Source organism: Haemaphysalis longicornis, unplaced genomic scaffold (genome assembly GCF_048455015.1).
Source record: "Haemaphysalis longicornis isolate Haplotype H1 unplaced genomic scaffold, Haemaphysalis longicornis Haplotype H1 scaffold_7, whole genome shotgun sequence".
NCBI lineage: Eukaryota > Metazoa > Arthropoda > Arachnida > Ixodida > Ixodidae > Haemaphysalis > Haemaphysalis longicornis.
Window position 1 is genome coordinate 8,809,780 of NW_027526422.1, and position 25,000 is coordinate 8,834,779.

The 25,000-nt window shown below is 51.2% G+C and overlaps 2 protein-coding genes across 2 annotated transcripts; one reads left to right on the plus strand and one right to left on the minus strand.

Moving 5' to 3' along the window:
* Window positions 1-1,930: 1,930 nt before the first annotated feature.
* LOC144146928 (uncharacterized) lies at window positions 1,931-25,000 on the minus strand. The gene is made up of 6 exons (XM_077678889.1): window positions 24,699-25,000; window positions 24,439-24,508; window positions 22,984-23,171; window positions 11,215-11,452; window positions 3,645-3,773; window positions 1,931-2,123 (listed from the first exon to the last, which is right to left on the minus strand). Exons 1-6 carry the CDS (start codon window positions 24,863-24,865, stop codon window positions 1,983-1,985), a joined length of 933 nt encoding a protein of 310 aa, XP_077535015.1. The 5' UTR covers window positions 24,866-25,000; the 3' UTR covers window positions 1,931-1,982.
* Window positions 15,403-16,563, plus strand: LOC144144709 (uncharacterized). Its single transcript, XM_077676238.1, has one exon. The coding sequence runs from the start codon at window positions 15,403-15,405 to the stop codon at window positions 16,561-16,563; it is 1,161 nt and encodes a 386-aa protein (XP_077532364.1).

The following is a 25,000-nucleotide window of genomic DNA, read 5'->3' on the forward strand; positions in this document are numbered from 1 at the left end:
GACAGACGCAAAATCAGCTATTCCACGAAAACTAGTGAAAAACGCGCTGTGAGTTCGGCTCAGGGAAGGAAATGGTTGAGCCACAAACACCACACTCTAATCCTTGTAACCTATATTGTAACTTGTAAACGGACGCAACCTATAAAATAAAGATTACAATGGAACCATTTTGATGTTTTCTTTATCCCAGTCCATTATAAGGATTACAAGCGTAAAGTTAAAAGCGGTTTAAAGGTTACTTTAATGATTTATAGGTTACATCAACAAAATTTGACATGCATCCTTTACGTTGTAACCTATAAAACGCATTGTAACCTATAAGAGATGCTTGTCGCACCATCTCTCCCTGCGCCCTGTGATTTCGCCTGTTCCGACCTCTACATTATCCTTACGTTGTCCTGCCCCCCCCCCCCCCCCATACACTACAAACAGCACCACAGGTACGGGGCGTGGATTCAAAAGCAGCGCAAAATACACTCGGGCCAGGGGTCTCAGGCACAAGGATGACCGACGCTGGTGCACTCACACACCGGCGCACAACACTCGCGCGACTACGTCGGCGTCTTCGCCGGCGTCGACGCTGTCTCCCTCCTGTCCGGGGGAACGCTACGCTGGGGCTTCTGTGTGGAACGCCGCCTCAGCACCGCTTTCCAAGGCGGCTCGTCGGAAGCCGCGTTGTCGCCTTCTGTAATTTCGGCGTTGCTCTCGCGTCCACGCTTTCCGCAGGTCCTGCTAGCGAGGTCCTTGCTCGTGGCCATATCGATGGTGTCATCGTCAGACTCCTTCCCACCGTCCGCTTGGTCGGTTTCCAGGATGGCTCCTCCTTAGGCAGCTTGGTTCACTGGTGGCAGTGATAAGTCATATGTGTTGAAGCCCGGCCAGTCATTTTCTTTTCCCTGGCCCTCTTTGCCAGCTTGTACGGCGGGTGACTTGCACGTCGGCAGGCCCTTGAGCTCATGCGTCGACGCTGGCTCGTCTCCCTTTCCTCCAGCGGCGACTCTACACTACAAAGACAGACGCTTTGGCCGGTGCTAGCTTAGTCTTAAATATTCGAATGTCGTTGGACGGAACTCTAGCCATGCCTGCAGCCATCAGCCAGAGTGCCGTCGGACGGCACTCTAGACAATTCGTTATAATTTCCCTTCACAACGCAGTGCAGTCCTCGTCCCTCCTTCCCGTTCATCGCGTCGCCTGTTTAACTCGTTAAGTTTGCAGCCCCTACATGGGTCAACTAACGCTTTCAACAAATTCTTTTAACCTGCAGCCATAGAAGATTGGAATAACCAACCCGAAACCATTGTCAACGAACGCGACCCCTCAGTGTTCAAGCAGTTATTCACAAATCATTTCAGCTGTTAATCTTGATTTTCATTGTTACGGTTCCTTTATGTGTATATGTATATATATTTGCGGTGTTGCTTCCATTTCATTACGAATCTGCCTCACTTCTACGCCTGTACCATCGAGCATCACCTACTGTGGAACTTTTCTCCTTGCTCTCCCTTTATAAAATACCCCGCAAGGGGCCCTTAACAGTACAATAAGTGATGATGAGTTCAGAACATTGACATTAACGACGACGTAAACATCATCAAAAACTTCGGTTTACGTTGATTCCCACATGTTCGCGGGATCCACAGTTTTTCGTTGTTGGGGCAGAGCTGTTCACGAAGAAGAAAAGTGCACGATCCCAGCCATAAACAGCTTCGCTGTAAAAAACGTTTTCTTACTTTGTCTACGGTCCTGGTTGGTTCCACGTAAGAAACTATTGCACGCTAACCTGAAGTTAATGTGGCACATTTATCAGAATACCGAAATCCAACTTCGCGCGTGGGACGCTACAACGGCTTCAAACACACAAACTGTGGCACGCCAGGCAGCACTCATAGAATCGCCGACCTTTCACTTTCCTTTTCAAATATGTGGGAAACCGCGTCATATTTATTTCCGCCCGTGACACACGAAAGCAGGACGTAGTACGTTCAGCCTCCGGCGTGGCTTCCGTCTACGTGCACGGTGTCGCTGGGCGCTATCCAGTATTCGGTGGTGATGAGGATGCCCGTGGCCGAAGACGGAAGCTTCTTCTCTGTCACAGTGTTTCCCCACTTTCGCAGCTTTGTCGCCTGCGTGAGGGCATACGCCCAGAGCGTCTTGTTAAAAAAGAATAAAGCATCGTGCTGCAGTATTCGAAAAACGTTTCGCGCTGAAAATATTTAAGCCTCGTTTGAGGTAGTTTCTTCTCATCTTACAACAGATGGAAGCAAACGTTTGATTCCTAGATAAGCCTTGGTTTCTGCCACAACGCACACACCTCGCACAGGTAATCGTCGTTAACTTTAAAACGTATGCAGTTGCAATGCTTTTCGATGTCAGGTTTTAAGGCTACGGACTCTTACAAGGCGGTAAAAAATAATTGAAGATCCACTGGTTGGTCTTCAAGATTGCGTCACCATCTCGTTTCTCTCTCGCGCCGACTTGAAGTTAGCTCCGGTGCGAACGCCTTGTCAGCGTTTCTCGCACGTACCTCGCGCGCACTGCTGGCGCGCTCAGCGCCCTACGCGTTGCAGTGGTCGCGTTTGCTCGCTTTGGCAGCGGAACTGACAGCGTGTCGCTTCTTTCGTTGTTCACCAGGATCGGCCTTTCATCGCAGTCATTCCCATTCTTTCCCTTTCACACACTCGATTTTGCAACGCATGCAACAGGCCGCGGGAATCACAAGACCCGTTGAGGCAGTGGCAGCTCTCTGGCCTCGCTATCACCACTGTTTTGTTCTTTTGCTCATCTGTTACGTGCTTTGTTGACGGAACAACACCAAAATAAACACTGCAGAAGCGAAAATTTTAACACGGAAGTATTTTATGCCCGGGTACACCAAGATCTCAGTGGCGTCATATTCGTCATGCAAGTGATGTCACCACACAAAGTGCCACGGACGTGGCCGGATTCGAGCCCACGAACTCTCTCGCCTCTCTGCACAACGGGAAGCACGTGGCGCTCTGGCCACTGCGCTATGAACAGAGACGTGCGCAGCTCTACGAACGCGCCTTATGTCCTTCCCTATGACTCATTCAGATGGTGCTGCCGTCTAAGAGAGGCGAAGCTAAGTAGTGCATCATGACGCTAATGAGCGCCGACAGTTGGCGCCTCGATGCGAGCCCCTTCGTGCAAGGGGGACGAGCGTGAATTGAGGCACCCTTCGCAGTCGCGTTGTTCCCATGACCGTATTTGTTTCAAGCTGCTGCTTCTGTGCATGCATTTTTGGTTTTGTTGTCCCGCAATGAACCGGTTATTTTTTGTTTCTTGCGTGTCGGCGTCACTTCGTCTGGCGGAGTCAGGTTCACGAACCCTTCGCATATGGAGGAGGTTCCTTTCACATTCAACTGCTCCTGTGAAGGACCCTTTCCCTTTCGTGTTTTACCGATTCCTATGAAAGAGGGATCAACCACAATTTTTTTGCCGACATGGCCTATCTATTCCTCACGCAGCAATAACCAGAGCGCAGTATCTAATGGCAGTTTTCACGAAACACAGTGCTGCGCCTGTTTTTTCTTCTATTCTATCCTCGAATAAACTTGGGGAGCTTCGGATGTGTGAACGGCGCAGTTCCGCATTGAGACGTTGCTCAGTGCCGTCACGCCACTCACCGCATCAAACTTTGAGCTCTTCGGTTCTGCGAAGACCAGGTTTTCCACGACGTCCCGGAAGGTCGGCTGCATGCGCACGTCATTCTTGACGCATCGGGGCAGCGAGTAATACCGCAGGCACGTGATCAGCTGCGGCAATGTCACAAGCGCCCATACGTGAGGGGCACAGCGCATCGTCCGGCAATGAATGCCGCATGCACTAAGCATGTTGGAACAGTTCATAGGCATCGGTAGGATTCTGTCTTGAGGGGGGCAAACCCATTGCATTGCCGTAGAAGGGGCAGAGGTTGGGGGCATAAAAATATAAGTAAAATTCCAGAGCACCCATCGGATATTAAACAAAGCCCATTTGTGTTATTAGGTTTTTAAAATACGGAATTTTAATTGCTAACTTTCAAGATGTTTAATTTTCGAGATGTTTAACTTTCAAGATGTTTAACTTTCAAGATGTTAACTTCCAAGATGTCTAGGCACTCATGCAGGCAACAATGTGAGTGCGCCGTCAGCGGTTACGTCGGGCTCCGCGGGGTGGCGGTACTTGTCCGTGCTAAGCACCTGATGTGTGTTGGACGTTACAAAATCTACCCCACCGAACGCAAAGTAATGCATCGACTCCAATGTGAGTGTGATTATAACATCTCCGTTGACACCACCGTTGAGAATCGGGTTGAAACAAAGCAGAAGACGCATGCCGGTGTTTTTTTCTGCGGCGTGCTGGCGGAGTGGCACAAGCTGCGCCATGTCCGTAGCACTTCGGCCATGTCCGCGGCTGTTTCCAGTGTTTCCAAGCGAAGAAATTCACAGCTAAACTTTCAGTGAATACCAGAGTACGACTGATATCGGGATGTAATGGATTGATTCTCGGGTTTAACGCGCCAAATTCACGCATCTGTGAGGTGAGCGTTGTGGACTGCTCTAAATTAATTTTGACAGCCTAATGAACGTGCACCGAAATATCCACAAACTGGCCTTTCGCTTTCGCATGCATCATAAAAGCAGCCACCACGCACGGGATCGAACCGCGTCCTTGGGCTCAACAGCAGAACACCTTATCCATACTGAGTCACCGCGGCGGGGTGACGTCGGGATGTATCTTCTCGGCGAATGCAAGCACATCCACGGGGTATTCATTTAAGTCCATGTTCTTTCACGATCGACGGGAATGTTTAGCTTCATAGTCGAAGTTGCAAAACCGTAGTGTTTGTTAGCTGACTCGCAGTGGTCCGTTTTCAAATCTTGCTCGTTTCCTCGACGCCTTTGAGTGACGCAATAAAGGTAACACAGATGCAGCGTGTCTCTAAATCTTTCAACAGAGAGTCCAAGAAAGGGATAAAGATTCTACGAGTATCTGTCTGCAGTTCTGGATTGTTTGGTCGCGGCCTGTATTTGCCAAGCTGTCCTGCTGCCTGCTGGTTCTCTGAATGTAGGTGCGCAAAACTGCCTCTCGGTTTAATCTTGTGCTCGCTTATCATTTCTGCCAGGATGCGGAATGGGCTGCTGCACCTCTAGACTGATCATATCTCCATATAAAATGTCCATTTTTTTATCATTGCGCGCAGAAAAATAAACTGAGATGGTCTATACTGTTCTTTGCTACTTATGCATGTGTAAATGCCTAGCTTTGGCTCGGCCACTTGTTTAAGAGTTGTCTCCTTCTCCCTGTGAGAGCCCGATGGACGTCCGCAGAATGCGACAGACCAAAACTAAAAATATAGGTTTCGATAAAGCTACTGTAATTATGTTTTATTGAGTATATGGTTAGAAAAACTAACTCAATAATTTATCCAATGAGCATGTACATCACCAATAAAGGGGCAAACTTCACGGTCCATATTAAATCCATGGTTACGCGTAACTAGGAGATTTCTGTCAAAATGTAAATAAAATCAAGAAATCGGTAATAATCAGCTTTGATTCGCCTTTTACCCAAAAAGTGGGTGTACCCACATGTTTGGAACGTGAAACACTGGGGCGACACTTGTGGGTCCGATGGAGTGGTCCTGCGAGGGATAATTTGAGGGCGAAGCGATGTGGAGGCGGCCCTGCAATGATGGAGGCTGCTCAGGTGTTGTGACGGGGGTAGAAATATCGTCGCATTCGGGATCGTCGACAAGCTCGGTACGTTTTCTCTTTATCAAGCAAGACGCTACATTAATATAAGCATCGAGGCTGCCCCTCGGGTTCCTACTACGCAAACCATTACAAACGATCCCAAAAGTAATTCTCAATTGAAAAAGTCTGACAGCAATATGGCCCATATTTTTGCTCAACTGAATGCCCCTCGTGCGGAAAATCAGAAACTCCAGGCAGAAATCATAAAACTTAAACGATCCAAACAATCTAGAACCCCGACCTCCTCCGAATCGCCATCTTTCCAACCACCCACATGCACACTGCCTCCACCCACAAGGCGCACTAGAAGCTTTACTACTAAACGCACTCCTACCTTTCAATCCAAACTGGACCCTCGAATTACCCAAGTACTGCAAACTATGCATACTGATGTCCATCAAGAACGACTCGCTCGACGGAAAGATTGCAAAAACACGCACGCTACGTTGACACGCTGGTGAATCAACTTCGCTATCTTCTACATACTTGCCTTCCGCTCATTGACCTATCCAAAGAACTCCCAAGAAAGATCCTACATCCGCGTCCGCAAATTGTCTTACGACTTCCCCAACAACTGCACTGTAGTGGAACTGCCACAACTTTCAATACCAACACAATGCTTTACTGGTGAAGTTTAAGCGGACCCAACCTTACTTTATTCTCCTCCAAGAAACACACGGAACTCCGAGCATCCCCCGTTATGTTGCACACACGAACCCATGTATAGCGCAAGTATAGCGCGCTCGCTCCAAAGAAAAAGGAGATCTTACTCCAAAATATATCGCTACCTCACCCATCATCCTCCCCGAGGTATCGTTTTCTAATCACAAAGTCGTTGCAGTTCTCACACGCCTCCCTACTGGAAGCAAAATTATTCTCGCCTCAGCCTACTACAAACCTATCGACAGTCCCTCACGTTCCTCCGAGCTCGCTTGGATCCCGGCTCTCAACACCCATCGCCTGAATATTCTGAAGACTAAAAAGTCCCGCCTCAAACAATACCATCACCGACAAAATTCCTCATCGGATCTCCATCCTGAGATCTAGCGCCATTCATCTCGCATTGACTGGTAGCCTGGACACGAGGAGTCATCACCGGACAATCAGGCAGGCACTCGGCTCCACGTGAGTGTACTTACAACCTCTAGACCTCTGCTGCTACCCGACATGGCTTTTCCACCTTCTAAGTCATTACCGCCAGCAATACGGCTTCTACGCTACAAAAAATGGCTCAAGGACCTCTTCTAACCGGCTTTTTATCCGCTCTGCCTTCGCTCCCAAGAGAAGCAGAAATTTTCATAAACAACTGCTTTGCCAATGATAGCCTTACCCCAGAGACCTTCCGTAAATGGTACACCCCATCCCTGCCGCATTGATGTCCCTTCTGCGCCTCCCTCTCCCCCGCCAATCTCCAGCTCCTAATTTGCACTGTTCGAAATTCGCGCGTTGAGAACCTTCAAGCCTCCTCCTAATGCCTCCTCCTTATACATCGACCATCATGCACTGGAACCCTCCACGCTGGCTTTAAGTGCACACTTTTCTCTAAAAAGCGGTCTAGCGCGAGCGGTTTAGAGCCGTGAGCCAGCTGTTCTCACTCTTCGTGGCCTCTCCCGCCTTCTCAGTAAAGAGCCCACCTCTTTCTGTTCGAACTGAACGCCTTCAAGTTTGTGTCACAAGACACTCCATCTTCACTCCCACTTCTCCCGCCAAAATAAAGGCTATCGCTCTTTCTCTTGAAAGAAGCTTCTGAAGTATATTTTAGGTTTGCGAAACGCTAAAGTGGACGAGCTCCGCGCTTGTTTAAAACGCCCCGACAAGCTTCGCGCTTGTCTAAAACATCTCCGCGATGCTCACAGACCCTTTGGCGCCTGGCGGCTACGAGGTGCCCTAGCCGGACTTTTCTCCTCTCGTTCTGTCTACCCTACGAAGCACAGGTTATGACCTCGACTGGCTTGGGAGGAAAAAATCGAGTTTTTGACTCCACGCCAGCTGAACGGCTGAAAACTGATGCTACCGATTTTAGGGTCCCAGGACGTGTGCCCGCCGCAGCCACGGAGACGCATCCGGGAACCCCGGATGATGATGATGATGCTGATGGTGGTGGTGGTGGTGGTGGTTGTGATGATGATGATTAGAGGCTTCTCTTTTGTGTTGGGGTGGCGTTCCACAGCGACCTTAGTCGTAACGCAACTGTACGATCACCTCGATAGGAAAAAAATAGCCCTTAATGGTATGTTTGTGCTATTCCGATTTTTTTGTTCAGATGTCTTCCGAGCTGCTTCTCGGCTCTATTCCCACCAACATTCTAACCTTCTTTTATTATCATTTACTGTTTTCAAATTCACTTTCCCGTTAACCTTAAAGCCAAGGAATTCCGGATGCTGGAGGTCTCCCTAACTGAGGACCGGGACGGATACCTTTGCACTCCGTTACAATATGTCGCATGGTTTCTATCTCCGTGCCGCAACCTGGGCATCCTGTACGTATACTCGCGGATAAGCGTTTTTGCTCGAAATCATTCCGACCGGGCTTCAAAAAGCAATGCACTCCCATTGGAATTATCATAATGTTTTTCGTGATCTCCCGTTGATTTCACGCGTCGCAGCCACCTAGCCGAAGAGCAAAAAAAGAAATGGGGGGGGGGGGGGCATAAATTCCTCGCTGTTCTACCGGGAGTCGCAAGTAAGACATCAGGTGACGCAGCGGACTCGGTGGTCCACTAGGAAAAGTGGTAGCGAGAGATGGCAGACGGGGCCAAAACAGCTTCAACCGTGACATTCATCAAATGCTTGTGAGCACGCACCCACAGTTGCAAAACGAAGAGTGTGCATCCCAGCACCATCCAATAGACGCATGCATTTATTGTGCGCGGTCCCTTTAGTCTTTTGAAGCACGGCAGGTGCCCGGGCGTCGGAATGTGTCATGATATTCAGAACCTCGTCCCTCGCAGTGATGGCCGTGCAGTTTCAGCAAAGCTGTGCGGAAAAAGCAAATGCACGCTCCGACTCCAAGCCGCTGCTTCCGACCAGAATGGTTCGCAGGAGCAAGCAAACCGAAGCCAGTTTTTTAAATACATTTGACGCGGCCCTTGCGGTGCTCAGCACGTGCCGTTAGGCGAGGGGGGTCGTTAACAAATAACCCAGGCATTGCTAGGCCGGGGATGGACAAGGTAGGTTCGGAATTTGTCCAAAGAACATCAGTTTTTCCTCAAAAATGCGACGGGCAGAATTTGCAGGGTAAAGGCGTCCAGTGGTGGCTGGCGTAGACCTTTGTTTATGGTGCCTACTTGCGTTCCCACTGAAAGAACCCCAACAAAAGCGGCCCCTCTCCCGCTACCAATGTTTTGACGTTGAGGTTCCTATGAACATTCTGGGAAGATCCTCATCACCAGTTTTAGCGGAAGAAGAAGGAAGCGCAAATGAAGCAGCTGGTCTGAGGAAGCGTGAGGAAGAAGGAGGGGGTGGGTGCCCTTTTTGCACTCCCCTCCCGGCGCCCATGGAATGGGCTCTATATGAACCAGTGACCTTGAAGCGGCCTTGCGGTAGCTTTGCGGTGGCGGCGCTGCATGGTGCACGTGCCCTTGGAAACTGAAGCTTCCTGAAGTTAGGCCGTCGGGTTCCATGAATGCTAACAGCCGTTAACAAACACCAGCCTCTGCTTGCTTGGCATATACACGTACAAGCTGGATCACCTGCCCCCAGTCGTTCTGTTGTGCTTGAAACCTATGGGACCGCCACCTCTTGCCAGATGCCTGTAATGTTCCCGTGTGACGTCCCCGCCCTGCTCTGTGTCGAATCCAATTCCTTTCAGGCTTCGGCGTACGTCTTAATGACGCAATAAACAACACCGGCAGAATCGGCTGTGGTCCGCTGTGCCGCACATGAGATCCTGGTTAGATTCTCACGTCCCTGCGGCAGGGAGCTTTTATTTCCTGGCGGCTTCTTTCCTTTTCCGGAGGCGTTGCGGTCCCCGGTTTGTATGCGGTACGTGAAGGCTCATGACGTGCATGGGCATCCGATACAGTGGGTCCTAAAGTGCTCGGAGCGATGCACCAGGACCGCACTCCCAGTTGTTTCCCATACAAGGGCCGACGGCCTTTGTATATCCGGACGGTGGGGAAGGGGCTGTGGCGAAAGGAACGAGAGGACAAGCGTCCGGCTTTCAAGGGGGTGACGGTGTCGGTTGGTGCGTTGGTACAGTCCAACCTCGTTATAGCGAACACCGATATAGCGAATTATCGGATATAGCGAACTAAATACGAAGTTTGTTTGGTCCAACTTCATTTCAATGACATGTATTCTTTTTATAACGAAACCGAAATCTCGAGAGCCGCGCGATATCGGCTATAACGAAGAAATATTTGGTTCCCGCGAGGCTCAAAATTCGACAGCTAGCATTATAGAAACGCAATTTAAAAAAGTGAGACATAAGAACCATTTTTTTAGCAGCCTTGGGTCCATTACTGCGTGGACACTGTGAAAAACTTTATTCCGCTCAGACTGTGAAAAGCCACCAGGGGAAGGCCACATCCTTCTTCAATTAAATATGAAGCCGGTCTGTTTTGCCGAACGAACTTCGTTCTATTGTAATTTCACGTTCCGGTCTGTTTAGCTTGAAATACCACAAGGAGACAGATAAGGATTACCTCGTTTATACTGGGTTCGAAGCCTAGAACAATGCGTTTTTTATCTAACATTGTTGCGCGAGGCAGATTGCCGATTTATTAGAGCCTCTTGTTACTTCTACAGTTATAACGAATGTAGGATATAACGAACCATTTTACTGCCCCGATACTACTTCGACTGGCAATAAATTTATGGCGCGTACCCGAGCGCAGCCGATCCTCGTTTTAATCTCTTCTTACTCACGTCCCCTGCCAGAACACCTTTATTTCTCAACAGGGGCCTTGAAACAAGCTACACGTTTGTTCCGTTAAAAGGACTCCTTCGTCACGATAACAACGCCGCCAATTTTGTCGCAAACTTCGAACAAACAACGGAGATATGAAGGGAAACGCGAGCCAGTGGTGACTCCCCCGCCACTTTCCGGCATTATCTCTATGACGTCACAGAATCCCGTTAGCGGGGTTGAAGCCATTCTTAAGAAGCACGACTGGGTGACTGCAGCCCGACAACTAGCTCCATTTAGTCGTACAGTTGAGCAGTTAAAGACTGGTAACTTTGTTTTTAGTGCTGGCCAATATTATGTCACCTCTTCCCATAATACCTCACTGCCCAGCAAAATTTGAAGTTGTTTGAATATTTCTCGCATTGTTCTGGTTAAAAAACGTCTTTCGCAGCTGGAATGGAGTTTAGTGAGTTGCCAAATGATAGTCCTTCCAAATTGAGCAAAGTTTTGTTTTGTCTTCATGGTCGCTTTTAACTTTCCATTCCCGCTTACCGCGCAAGGCACCGTCCAGCCCACCCGATCGCGGTCCTTCCCGCCCTATATGACTCACCTGGGCCATGGCCGAGATGCCCGGCAGGCCCCCGCTGGCCCCGAAGGCGCCGACCAGTTTCGAGGGCGTCTGGGACTCGGTGAGCATGGTGGGCACCATGGAAGTCATGGGCCGCTTCCGGGGCCCCAGCTGGTTGGCCGGCGAAGGGTCGAGCCCGAACTGCTTGCCCGGCTTGGCGAACGCGTCCATGTAGCTGTTGAGCAGCAGGCCCGACGTGGTCGAGAAGCCGCTGCCGAAACTGCGACAGTTCAGCCAGACGCGTCGGTTTTAGAGCGCAGCTCTTAAGCGCCCGCTCTGGCGGTTTCGCGTCTTTCGTCGGCGTGAGCCTTTCTAAAACCGATAGAACGAAGGGGCCCCTAAGGTAGAGCGAGCATGAAAGCGCACGATGAAAGTACGGTGAAAGTGTAAGGGGGAGGGATGCACGGCGGGCGGAACGAGACATCTTCCCCGGCGACTCACGCCGTCGTGCATTCGCTGATAACGCGATCACTTCCTTAGGTGCAGCAGCTATTCGCCGTCGCCGATGAGACTGCAATTCGCGCTGCACTCAAATTTCTCATTAGGAAGAATCGTAATCGCCAGCAACTTTTAGGGGCGAAGCTCCTAAAGCCATGGGTCTGTCCATCCCTTGTGTCTCGTGGTACGTGACCGCCGCATGCTTTCGGAGATGTCGCAAAGTGGGCCGCGTTGCACGCGCAAGAACCGGCTGCAACCGGCTGCGCAAACTCGGCACCGGGAGCGCGAGCTTGTCTTCTTCGCCAACGGAGGCGCGAGCGCACGTGCACTGCGAGGGGGAGATCACGCAAGAGATCACGCCACGAACGCAGACAGTCGTTCTCGGAGATCGAACGAGACGCAAGGACCTTTGCTCGTTTCCTCTCGTCTTGTTCGGGCACAAGTTCGCCATAAATAAAAGTTCTTTCTTTACCGTTGTGTCCCATCCTACGTGACAAATTGTGGTAGAGGTGCGGGGTAGTCCTCGATGGCGCGGGGTCTTTCACCAGGTCTGTGCCTGGGAGCATTGACTCCGAAAATAAAAGTTGATTTGTACAATGTACGCACACAGTCTTACGTCTTTCTTAATGATGTAATGGGCGAACTTTCACGGGAGAGTTACGGTTACCGATGATCTCCCCCTCTCGAGCTCCCCTCTCGAGCTTCGCCCCACTTATCATCATTGATTCCGTGGATATGGCGTGATTTTTTTTTTTAGTTTTTTGTAGCATGAGCTGCACTGTACGAGGTTCAGCAGTTTCGCGTGGCTCCTGGAAAGCCGTGCTGCGCGAGCAGTAATATCACACGGCGCACAGAACGTTGTTCGCTGCCCGGCGTCTCTCACACACCCCACACGCCCAGCGTCTTCGCCGACCTCCGTTCCGCACGTGGCGGCCCGGTCCACTTGATGATCATGCGAGGGGTGGTCAGGTTTGGAATCGATGGGTCGTGCGTCACAGCAACACCGACTTCCGCCTGTGGAACCAGCTTAGCTCTGGGGCAATTGGTGACGCTGCGCCGGAGCCGCTTGATAAATATACATGTGTCACGTAATGCGTGTACCGTGTGTGTGTCATTGAAGCAGCAGTAAGCGTGATAATCAAGCTAATACTAGACAACCAGGAAAGCTAAGAATAACCAGCAGAGCCTTAGCTCCCGCTACGTATATCCTGGCATAGCCGAGCTAAGCCCCTGCTAATGTATTTTTTTGCATGCCCTTCGGCTTGCTGCGTAAATGCGACTGCGTACCGCTTGTTTTTGGTTTCAAACGTCAAAAATTGACCGACCTCGCGAGACACAGAATTTGTGTACAGCCGTCTTGAAAGCTTTGGGTCGGGCTCTCTGCGAACACGTCGTGGAATGATCACGTAAGTTGGGTGCAACAACCACTGTCATTTTCCGCGGAAGATACATTCTCCCCATTTCCGCGAAGAGGATCCTATACATCTCCATTTTCTGTTCCAACTGAAATTATTGCCAGGTACTGCAATGTATTGCTCTGCACATATAATTCAGTCATAAAAACAAAAAAAATTCGCCTGTAATATAAGTCATGCAGTGCACTATACAGACCATCGATCGCTTAAATAATGCGTTACGCTGCTGAGCACGAGGTCGCGGGTTCGATTACCGGCCGCGGCGGCCGCTTTTCTGATGGGTACAAAAAGGAAGAACGCCCGTGTGTACGAGATTTCGGCGCACGTTAAAGATCCACAGGTGATCAAAATAATCCGGAGCCCTCCACACGGCGCGCCTAATCGCCTGTGTTGCGTCGGCGCGTTAAACCCCAGAATCCATCAATCATCGATCGTTTAAAAACGGCGTGATAAAAACATTCATGCCTAAATATCGCTTGAGTGGTCGGCTTAAAATAGAACACCAAGATATATAAAGTATGGACGCAATCTGTCCCGGTTGCGACAAAAATATTCTGATTACCCTTTGAAGTATGAGGAACCCTAGGTGGTTTATGTTTGAATACCGGACATTACACGTTATTTGCACAATTTTCAAGGAAGTTATTGTTGATTGATTGATTGTGGGGGTTTAACGCGCCGACGCAACGCGGGCGATGAGGCGCGCCGTAGTGGAGGGCTCCGGATTAATTTTGACCACCTGGGGATCTTTATCGTGCGCCGAAATCTCGTACACACGGGCGTTTTTGCTTTTCGCCTCATCAGAAAAGCGGCCGCCGCGGCCGGGAAACGAACCCGCGACCTCGTGCTCAGTAGCGCAACGCCTTAGCCACTGAGCCACCGCGGCGGGTTGGAAGTTATTGTTGCAAAGAGGCCAGACAAACTGCTGATTACGCGGACGCGGCTACGCACTGGCCCCAGCCAGCGGCGCAGCAGTTGCCCGTTATTAAGGTTGTCGGCGCGCCCCACTGCCGGCACTGCATGCGGCCTCGTGCTCCTCTCGGGGCCAAACATGGGGGCACCCACAACACCGGCGTTTTCGTTCATCGCCGCTTCAAGCCCAGAACGTTCAATTAGACATTAAAGTTTTATTATTCAGACCTAATAAAGGCGTTTAGGTGATCTAGATGTTTTAAGTGCAGAGCACTTTAGGGCTCGCCTTGTCGTCGTAGGTCGCTGTAACGATTGGTGTCAAACGACTGCCGGAATCAGGCGGTGCTGTGAGATCACGAATCGACGGAGCTCGGCGTTCCGTCGTTAGACGTCCCGCAAAGGCTTCGAAAACCAAGCGGTTTAAATAGTCAATACTATTCGAAACTGGTGAAAAGCTACCGCTTGTCACCATTCTCTAGTTGTTTAGCGAAAAAAAAACTGCAGGTATATTTGACCCAAAATATATGTAATTAACTGGCAGAACCCGCGTACATTTAGTTCGGAACACTCGTTGGGGTGGTTTTCCCGACAGTAAGAGAAAAAACATCGACTGGCGATTACGATACTCCCTAATGCTATATTTGGGAGCCGCAGCAGTGCTCTGAGGCTGCTCTCACTCGCGGGTTTTCTCGACAATCCAACGACTGAACAGTGGGAAGCCGTGCTGTCCAGCTCGACCCTGGAAGATCAGCGCAGACTGGTCGAGAGGGCCCGGGCGACAGCCAAAGCTACAGGGGCTCTGGAATGAGAAGTCCTCTCACTTGGGCAGACGAAGATCTATTTTTTGCCACCAATAAAGTTTTTCCTCCTCCTGCTCCTCTCGACGGCAACGATGATGAGCCTCTGCGTCGGAGGCGCGAAGCGAACTGCGTCTTAAGCGGATGCACATCATAGTCACACGCACGCCCCCCTCACGTTTTCGCCAAGCATCGCGCCGTCGAACGCCTCGTGCGGGAACAGCATGTGCTGCCCCCTCCGCGCTCCCGCCGCACACTTCGGAGAGCGATGGCTCGCGCCGCCACGCCATGGAGGAAAAAAAAGCTTTTTTTTCCTCCATGCGAGGGGGCCGAGCTGAATGGACGTGTTCCACGTCAGCTCTGTCTTTCCACGGCTCTTGTGGCGTAATTTCCTACAATTCCTGGGAAATAACCACGGCATCGAGTGTCCAGCGAACCTCTGTTTCGGTGGACACCTCTTTTTCGAAGTCTGGACCCTCGCCCGGCCTGCAGCGGACGAGAACCCCTTCACAGGCGGGGCCGCCCTGGCCGAGGCCTAACCATTCGAACGCGGACCTCGGTACTCCTTGCGGCTCTCGGCGCCTTCCCCCTTCGCCCGGAGCAGCAAAATGGAACGCATCGAGGTGGACGGTGAGTCTATCTCGCCCGAAGACCTAAGTGAAGCGGCTGGGTGGCTTACCAGTCACCGGCGACGGAGCGCCCGCGCTCTAGCCAAGCTAGGCCTCGCCTCGGGCGGCTGCTCCAGCAAGCCCGTCACTGCCTCCCAACCAAGCAGCAGCACGTCCCGTCTAAACACGCAAGCCTATCGGTCGCAGCGCCTGTCCCGCCAGCCGCCGCTACCAAGCGAGGACATTAAAATCGTGCTGCGGCCCCGAGAAGGGCTGGACATCACCAAGATAAGCCAAGCCGGCTTGCGTGATGGAGTGTTGCGCTCGGCCGGAATAAGTTATGACGAGGCAGCGGACGATATACTTCGCACCAACGTCGTAAAAAACGTCATTGTCGCCAGCACTCCAAGCATGGGACGGGCCAAAAAATACACGGCCATACAAGAGCTCCGCTTCGGGGACATCACCTACAAAGTGAGCGCTTACGCGGCGCCACCGGAGGACACTGTCAAGGGTGTTATCCACAACATCCCCGAATATGACAGTGCCGATGACATCACGCGCAGCCTCCTCTACAAGAAGAATCCTACGATTCTCCAGGCGAGACGCATGGGCCGTACTAACTCTGTCCTCATCGTCTTCGAAGGACCTAAGGTACCACACTATGTGTACTACAGAGGTGCGGAATACCGTTGCTTCATCCACAAGAAGAGGCACGAACTGTGCGACAGCTGCGGCCGTCTAGGACATCGCTCGGACGTTTGCCCAGCGCCCGACAACAAAGTGTGCAAGATCTGCGGCACCGAGGCTCCGGCGGACCAACACGATTGTGAACCCAAGTGTGCACTTTGTGGCCGCGATCATCCTACGGGAGATAAGAAGTGCCGCCAGCGGTTCCAAACCCCATACCTTCTGAAGAAGCGGAAATGGGAGAAAAGACTACAACAGCGACTGCAGCAAGAGCAAGAACCCTGTCATCGCCGAGGACAGCAGTGTCTCTCCAATGGCATTGCGTCGTCCCTGCTCAAGAACAACGGGACCTCAGCGGATCAACGCGGACGAGACGACTCGTTCCCTGAACTCTTGCAACGTGAGCATCAGAGCCGACGGGATGGGAGCCACGGGGTAGGATCCCATGACGTATCCTTCAAGGAGCCATGAAGAGAAAACAAAAGTTTGTTTTATTCGAAAGATTAGGTGTTTCGTAGTACCCCAAGCGCTTTCCCGGAAGCAAATGATGCTTTATTCACTGAGAAATAAGGCAATTTAAGCCAAAATTTTAAATCTCCCGCTAAAATTGAACATTCCGTGACGTGTACAATGGCGTCATAGAGCCGGTCCATGAAACAGATACTTAGTATGTCGACTCCATATAGCACCCACACGCGGGAGTCGATCGAGACGGCGGCCATTTTAAAAATACTAGTAAAACCTAGTGCACCCGCAGCCCTAGTCATGGAATCGCCTGATCCGGAGAACAAAACTCTCGCCGAGGAGCTCCGGCTTGCATTTAACAACCTCACACCACAAAAACGCTCAATGCTTCTACGTGCACGAGCGGCAAGAGTTGTGGGATCCGCGGTGGACGGGAAAGCGACCATCCGCGATAGCCACAACAGACGAACGCCCAGCCGTCGGCACCGCTGCCTCGTCAGCCCCGTCGCGACGGACGAATATAGACTGGTACGTATGTGCCGTATTTTGATTACGGTTAATAATAGTTCAATTTCAGTAGCAGTATCACTTATGCCAGTTGGCCGGTGTCGTGTATGGAAAGCCGTTCGCGCGAGCTCTCTGCTTCGACCAGAAAGATACGAGCGTCAATGCGCGGTGTTTACAGCATGTTTTTCCCCAAGGTCAGAGCGATTTGACGAAGTCGGCGACGAGCGCCAGCATGTCCCAGAAGTGAGCTAACGTAAGGGTCCCTGCCGTAACTGAACAAAATGAAGTTTTCAGTGGTTGTAAACTGGAAACGAGCTCGTAACGACAGCAGCAAGCCAACACCACTCGAAACTTACGCGACGACTGGCACTATCTCGTCGCTTCTTGGTGTTCCTTACTCCCCTCGTTTCTATTTTTACCTTTGCTGGTTGGCGATATGACGGCCAACCTCCTGTGAAGGGATTACGATACGAAGCAAGGTCGCGGCTGTGCGTGCTGGAACGGTTCGTTGGCCCCGAAGAGCCTCGAACCCGAAAATTCGTCTGCGCGACGGCGAGATGTCGAGCTCGGCCGGCGCGCTAGTTTCGTACGCATTGGCGCACACGCTTGCGAGTTCGTTCGGACCTTCAACCGTTTACTCCACCGTTCTTTGTCATAAAAAGACTGTGCAGTATGTTTCACGGGCATTTAGCTCGCTATGCAAGCTGTAAGCCCTGCCTAACATGCGTTTGCTTTTGCCGGCCTACGCCAATCGCAGAGCATTCTCGAGTGACATCATAGGTTCTGTTGCGGAAAATGAGCTGGTGGGTCGCATGGTCATTTCCTTTTTTCCTAATTATGTAGCTTATTTGAGCGAAGTTTGCGTTATAAGTGGTGTCGTTATGGTTCTAACGAGGCAATCTTTCGAATGAACCAAACTTGTGTTTTCTCTTCATGGCTCCTTTCAGTAGTCGACACCGCTCCCGATCCACATCGCGGAGGAGGACCCTCAGCAACCCGGGGCCCAACAACCAAGGACGGCAGTCGCGATCCACGTCGCGAAACAGACGTCAAGCAGGCGGCCATTCTCAATTAAACAAGGTGAGCTGGGCGGATACGGTCTCCCAATGCAAACAAACTCAGAAAAATAATGCTTCCACAACCAACGCCTTAAAATCCCACCACTCAGATCATTCTTCCGAGGCAACCAAAATCAAGCAGATGCTCGAAGAGCTAATAGCTGAAAATGCTATGCTCAAAGCGAAAATCGCCAAATTGGAAGAAACAAAAACCCCTTTCGCAAGCCCCGGTAGCGCATGCCCTGGTACCCAACCGACAGACCCGGTCAGCCCGGCAGCGCAGCTCGCTACTGTCAATTCACAAACCGCGCATACGCGTGCCTCTGTCGTAGAGATGGACACTGCGGACTCCCCTCCCTCAAAACGTAAAGCCCAAGCGATAACCTCTGAGAGCTCTAGTGAGGCCGCAGGCGCGAGCCCGAATAAAAACGTTGACGACGGCATGCTCCGTCAGTTTGGAGAAACCCTCACCGAAACTCTTACTGAAACTCTCAGCGCCAGATTCGGAGCGATGCTGAATAAGTTCGGCGAAAACGTTGATGCCCAGATTGCCAGCCTGAAAGCTCGAATAACAGCACTAGAGAATGGAATCCCACGAGCCGGACGGGAAGTGGGACCGGGTCCCATCAAGTCCACTAAACCCTATTCCCGCCCCCCGCCGGCGGACATCCCCAAAATTGCAAATGATCATGTCCAATAGCTCGTCCAACAGAAAAAGCAAAGCCAACACCTTGATGGTGTGGCAATGGAATTGTCGAGGATTCAAAAGAAAACGTGCTCCTTTAGAACTATTCATCAAAAGCAAGAATTCGGATGAAATACCTGATGTGGTCTGTCTCCAAGAGACAGGCGTTTTTGCCCGAATGTCAAACTACAAATCTTTCAATGACCTAGAAGCTCATGCCTCTGGTGTAACAGACAAGCAAAAACCCGCAGTCAGCACCCTTGTTAGGCGAAACCTCCCAGCCCTGCGGCGCGAGACCGGGGTGCACGCGGCGTCCATGCCTCACATCCTTGTAGAAATTATCACAGACCAGAAACACTATGCCCAGAGCACGTTTATCCTTAATGTGTATAGCTCCCCAAAAAAAAGTCATAAATTTAGTAAACTCTTCCGGAGAGCTGTCGAAATAGCAAGAGGGAACACACTGTTGATTGTCGGGGACTTTAATGCACACCACACGGAATGGGGCTACAAGCGGGACACCATAAAGGGGCGCAATCTATGGCTTGATGCCCAGAGAGAGGGTCTCAGCTTGCTCAACGATCCGCGGCATCCCACGCGTATTGGAAACAGTGTTAGTGGGGACACTACCCCTGACTTGACCTTTGCCAAAAACACGCGTACGGAAGCAACCTGGCTAAATACCCAGGAAAACCTCGGCAGCGACCACTATCTCGTCACTATCGGGGTAAATTCTGGGGCAGCGAAAGGAAAGTCCGGTAAAAAACTACAGCTCATCGACTGGGATTCATTCCGCGCGCTTAGAGCCGAAGCACGAGGCCCTCTGGCCGCGGGAGACGGTACTTCTGAAGTCGAAATAACAAATATTCAGAGCTGGGCAGAACAACTTATAGCGGACACAAAACGTGTCACTAAGGTTATACCGGAAGAGGCAGAGCTACAACAGGCCGACGCAAAGTTGCTGCGTATGTGGGAAGCCAAACACAGCTTACACACACGACTCCAGAAGCAAAAACTCAACCGAACCCTGCGGCGGCGACTGGCGGCCCTGAACCGTGATATTGAAACGTAAGCGCAGCAACTAACTCGGCAAAATTGGCATAGCACATGCGATCGCATGGACTGCGAAATAGGCCTTCGCAAAACCTGGAACATCTTACGCTGTCTCATTGATCCCGAAAATAGTAAAACTACTCGAAGAAACAACATCAGCATACTTCTCCATAAATTTCAGGGAACAAACACGGAATTGCTCAAAGCCATTCAGGACAGATACATTGGCGACTGCACCCGCGAGAGGCTTCCTCCGTACGTGGGCAACGAAAATGCTCTTCTTGACCGGCCCATCACTATAAGTGAAGTTAGGGGAGCTATCTTGGCATTGCGCACTCGCTCTGCTCCTGGCCCGGACGGAATTACAAATAAAATGCTCAGAAACCTAGATGACGAGTCCGTTGCAGCCCTCACACGCTATATGAACGTATTCTGGGAGATTGGGCAACTACCACCTCAGTGGAAAACGGCCATGGTGGTTATGATACCTAAACCGGGCAAAAAAATCCAGATTGAAAACCTTAGACCTATTTCCCTCACTTCCTGCGTAGGGAAACTATTGGAACACGTTGTTCTATATCGAATCACCAACTATATGGAAGACAATAGACTTTTTCCGCACTCTATGATCGGGTTCCGTCCAAAACTCTCTACGCAGTATATCATGCTCCGTCTTAAACATGACGTCATCGACGGGGAAAGCTGCTCCCCTCTAGATACCAGAGCTATATTGGGATTAGATTTAACGAAGGCGTTCGACAACGTTAAACACTCGGCAATTCTTGACAACCTCGGCCGCCTGGGCCTTGGGAAACGGGTATACAATTACGTAAGTAACTTCCTATGCGAACGCACAGCTACTCTAGCTGTAGGGGGACTCCAATCAGATGTGATCAAGCTTGGGAGCAGGGGAACTCCACAGGGTTCAGTCCTTTCCCCGTTTCTTTTCAACGTAGCCATGATGGGGCTTTCCGAAATACTGCAAAAGATCGATGGTCTCCAACACAGCCTCTATGCGGACGATGTCACGCTTTGGGTCAGCGGAGGCAGTGACGGGCAAATTCAGGACATCTTGCAACAAGGCATTGAGGCGGTGGAGCGGTACGTAAGTCCCAGGGGCCTCAGTTGCTCCTCGCAAAAGTCAGAATTGTTGCTCTACAGGCCCACTAGTAGGGGTAGACGTACCGACTCGAACCCCCCGGTTGTGAATATTTTCGCGAATGGAACGCAGCGCATCCCCACAGTGTCCAGTATACGGGTTCTCGGTCTCCGAATACAGGCCAATGGACACAACTCGGAAACCGTCCTCGCGCTCCAAAAAAGCGTGCATCAGACTACCCGACTCATATCGCGAATCGCTAACCGGCATCACGGTATGAAGGAGCACAACCTTGTTCGATTAGTTGAAGCCTTCGTCCTCAGTAGGATAACCTACGTCACCCCTTTTCTACACCTCAGAAAGGACGAAGAACTCAAAATTGACGCCCTTATTAGACGGGCCTACAAGCAGGCCCTCGGCATCCCGATCACTGCTCCGACCGAACGTTTCGAGGCGCTGGGGCTTCACAATACCCTTAGCGAACTAATAGAGGCTCAACGGCTGGCTCAACGGGAACGGCTTAGCCACAGCCAGACGGGTGGGCATATTCTCGGCTCCCTGGGCATCAACCACCTGCGAACAGGCACTCACAAGGATACCCTTGGCTCCCGAAGTGCGCGATCAAATTCACATCCCACCGTTCCCTAAAAATATGCACCCGGTTCACAATCAGGAACGCAGGCAGGCAAGGGCGAAAGCCCTGCACAAACGATTCGGAAATTCGGAGGACGTGCTGTACGTGGACGCGGCCGACTATCCGGGTCGCAATGCTATGGCAATTGCAATAGTCAATCACCAGGGCAATTCCATCAGCTCCGGGTCGGTCCGCACGAGCGAGCCGGAGGTGGGCGAAGAGGCGGCCATTGCCCTGGCAATGACGGCATCCGCAAAAATCAAATACGTGGTGAGCGACTCAAAGTCTGCTATTATAAATTACGCAAGGGGGCGCATCTCCCCAGAGGCATAATTCTAAGGATTGGGCTCAACAACATTCAGCGTTCGGGCAAGATATGTCTAATATGGGCACCTGCACACTCTGGCCTGGTTGGGAATGAATGCGCGCACGAAGCCGCTCGAGGATTTTCTGACCGAGCTGGTGACGACAACAACGCTCATTCACTTCGCTGTTCGGGTAGGGATCGCCTTGTGTCCTACAGGGACATAACTAATCATTACAGGCTAGAGCGGACCCGCTTCCCCCCGGCTCATCCTACCCTCAGTAAATGGCAATCCGTGGCTTGGAGACTTCTACAGACCAACTCGTATCCCAACCCGGTTGCGTACAGTCACTGTTACCCTGGGCAATATTCTGACAAGTGCCACCGGTGTAAGGACAGGGCAGACTTAGCCCACATGCTGTGGGCTTGTCCACAGGCGACAACGTTAGGTCGCAACATCGCTACTGTAGAGCAATGGGAGACCGTATTGCTCAGCTCCGACCCAGCTGATCAAGTCTGGGCCATTCAGCTGGCCGAAGACGCTGCTAGAGCCCAAGGGCTCTTGGCCGACGTCTAGGACTACTGGCTGTTATGCAATAAAGTTTTCACTCACTCACTCACTCCTCCATGCGCCACGCCGAACTGCCCTCCCCTCCCGATTTCGCAACCATCTCCTCCTTTGCTTTCTTTCATCGTTCGCTTTTTCTTTCAGTCGCCGTCCTGCCGTCGTTCAGTCGGTTACGGCGACAACGCGGCTCAGCCCAGAGACGGCCGCCAAAGGGCTGCGCTCCAAAAAGTGGTGTCAGTGCAATGCCGGCACGTGCGGGAGGAAAAGCAAGCACAAAAAGAACAGAACTCCCACTGCAGCTGTTTCAAGCGTGGGCGGGAAATTTGAATTGATTTGGGTAGCTGCGAGCGGATAACGGCGCTACACCCCATTATGGCAAATCAGTACTCTGTATTTCCGATAGCTTTCTCATTGAGTGGAACGGCTTTAATTTTCTTTCTTTAGTTTTTCCCTAAAGTGGGGACAAGCACTGTCAGTTACACTACAGTTGCTCCATTACAGGATTCGCTTTCACTCACATTCCGTTCAGCCCGGATGTCACGGACACCGCATCGCCGCTCGGTGCCACTATGGTCAGGTGGGCGCCGCCGAAATCTTCTTCGGGAGCGTACTTAATGCCGTAGCTCGAACGCGTGGGCAGCGGCTTCTTGGGGTCCATAGTTTGTCTGATGAACCCGAGGATAACGGTAAGGAGGTCTTGCTGCTTCTGAAAGAATCATTTAACAAAACTTGTTGAGCCAGTTGGTTTATGTATACTGGAAAGAATAAAATGGGCGCTAAAGAGACTAAGACGAAGTAGACACACTGAACACATAAGGCGCCTGTATGTGTTCATTGTGTCTACTTTGTCTTCGTCTCTTTAGCGCCAATTATATTCTTTCCAGTGAAAGAGTTAGAATTCGCTCATTTCGTGTTGCCAATATTCTCGGGTAAAAGCAGAAACGTCGAGGCTGCTTAACTTTCTGGAACCGGCGCACATTTGTGTAAACCCTGTTCGAACTTCAATAAGGCGTATCTTTTATCGTTCGCGATAGCCTAATGGCATTGACAAGAAATGCGCAACGACCAGGTTGGGCGCGCACCTCTTTGTCCGTACTAAGTAGTTGCGCATTCGCTTTCTTTAATGCAGTGAACCATTTCCTCGCTGTAAAGGAACACAGTTGGACAAGCACACGTCTATAGTGGAAACCTAACCTACGACGTCAGGACTACGTGCCTGATACTTTACCTATTTGGCTATCTGGGAGACAACATTAAAGATACATGTGAACTCCCGTTTCGCGGGGAAATGCAAGGAGGCAGCGGTGGTGGGGTACCCATATCCACCGGTGGAGGTCACGTGGTCTACCAGGGTGGAGGCCTGTGCCTCGAAGGTGCCGTGTTCTGGCCTCTTCCAATGAAGCGCACGTATATACCAGGTGTTCTGTGTCAGCATTGTCGGCTGGAGCCGTGCAGAAGGGGCAGTTCTGTGTTAACGGGGCATGGTAGCGTGGAGTCCAAGCCCGGGTCACAGCGGAATGTGGGGCTTCTGATAATATTAGTGAATCTTACGCGAGGGGCTGGTAGCCAGCACTGATTCTATAAATAGAGGGGAACGAGACCTTCGTTTTAATCTCCGGCCCGGGGGTCGAGCGTCTACAGGCTGTTAAGGGCTTTCGAGTGGCGGGAAATTTCTGAAGCTACCTTTGGCACAAACGCTGCCAGAATCGAGGCTCTCGCTATGCATGTAGCTTAACATGATTAGGAATAAAGCCATTCAGAAAGAAAGAGCTTGATATGTGAACCTGTTTGCCAATCACATCTTTAACTTTGGGCCATATTCCTCCCAGGCGGATGTTTATTTAATATGAGCTTAAGATTTTTTTTCAAGCTTTTGTCGGTCGTTGTTATACGCGCGGCATAGCTTGGCGCAATTCGCTTGCGCACGAATGTGTCCGGACAACCAGTGGATATCAGGTTCTAGCTCCACTTACCTCTTGCACATCCTTGACGTCGCCGAGCTCGGGCCGCCGAGCCAAGGAGAACTTCAGCCTTTCCACCAAACTGCGAGAGAATCACCCGGTCGCAAGGCATTTTAGCGAGGCACGCTTACAACGCAGAGTACGACTCAACGCACATGACTTCCACAACATAGCCTTGACCCTTAACGTACAACGTTTCTCACAAGTGCTCGGGCGGACACATTTCTAAAAGTTTTACGTCTGAGGACTGAGAAAAAAAAAATTACGCCCACCTCCCTTCGCGGGAACCCTGTGTAGATGCGACGCATCGTGGGTTTCCCTCGGCGTTTCCGTTGGGTTGATTCTCCCATCGCGTGAAACGTGCCATGAACGCGTATACGATGCATTTCCGTCTACTACGGGGTTCCCGCATCCCGTGCACGTCGCTTTGGAGCCTCATCGTCGGTGGTGCTAGCAGTTCTGTTATTGGGCTGCCCGGTGCTTGTTGCGGTTGCGCCGACCATCGCGAAAGCAGGCTTGTTAGTCTCCATTCAAAGCAGCGTTGGACATCGGAGCACCGGCGCTGGAACGACGG

What these genes read in the sequence shown, in the direction of transcription:
- LOC144144709 (XM_077676238.1), top strand. Translation starts at nt 15,403, where the DNA reads ATGGAACGCATCGAGGTGGACGGTGAGTCTATCTCGCCCGAAGACCTA.
- LOC144146928 (XM_077678889.1), bottom strand. Translation starts at nt 24,865, where the DNA reads ATGAGGCTCCAAAGCGACGTGCACGGGATGCGGGAACCCCGTAGTAGA. An exon ending in ACATCCGGGCTGAACGGAAT is followed by an intron (nt 11,453 to 22,983) that starts GTGAGTGAAAGC and finishes GAACTGTCGCAG; the next exon opens with TTTCGGCAGCGGCTTCTCGA. An exon ending in GCATCTCGGCCATGGCCCAG is followed by an intron (nt 3,774 to 11,214) that starts GTGAGTCATATA and finishes ACATTGCCGCAG; the next exon opens with CTGATCACGTGCCTGCGGTA.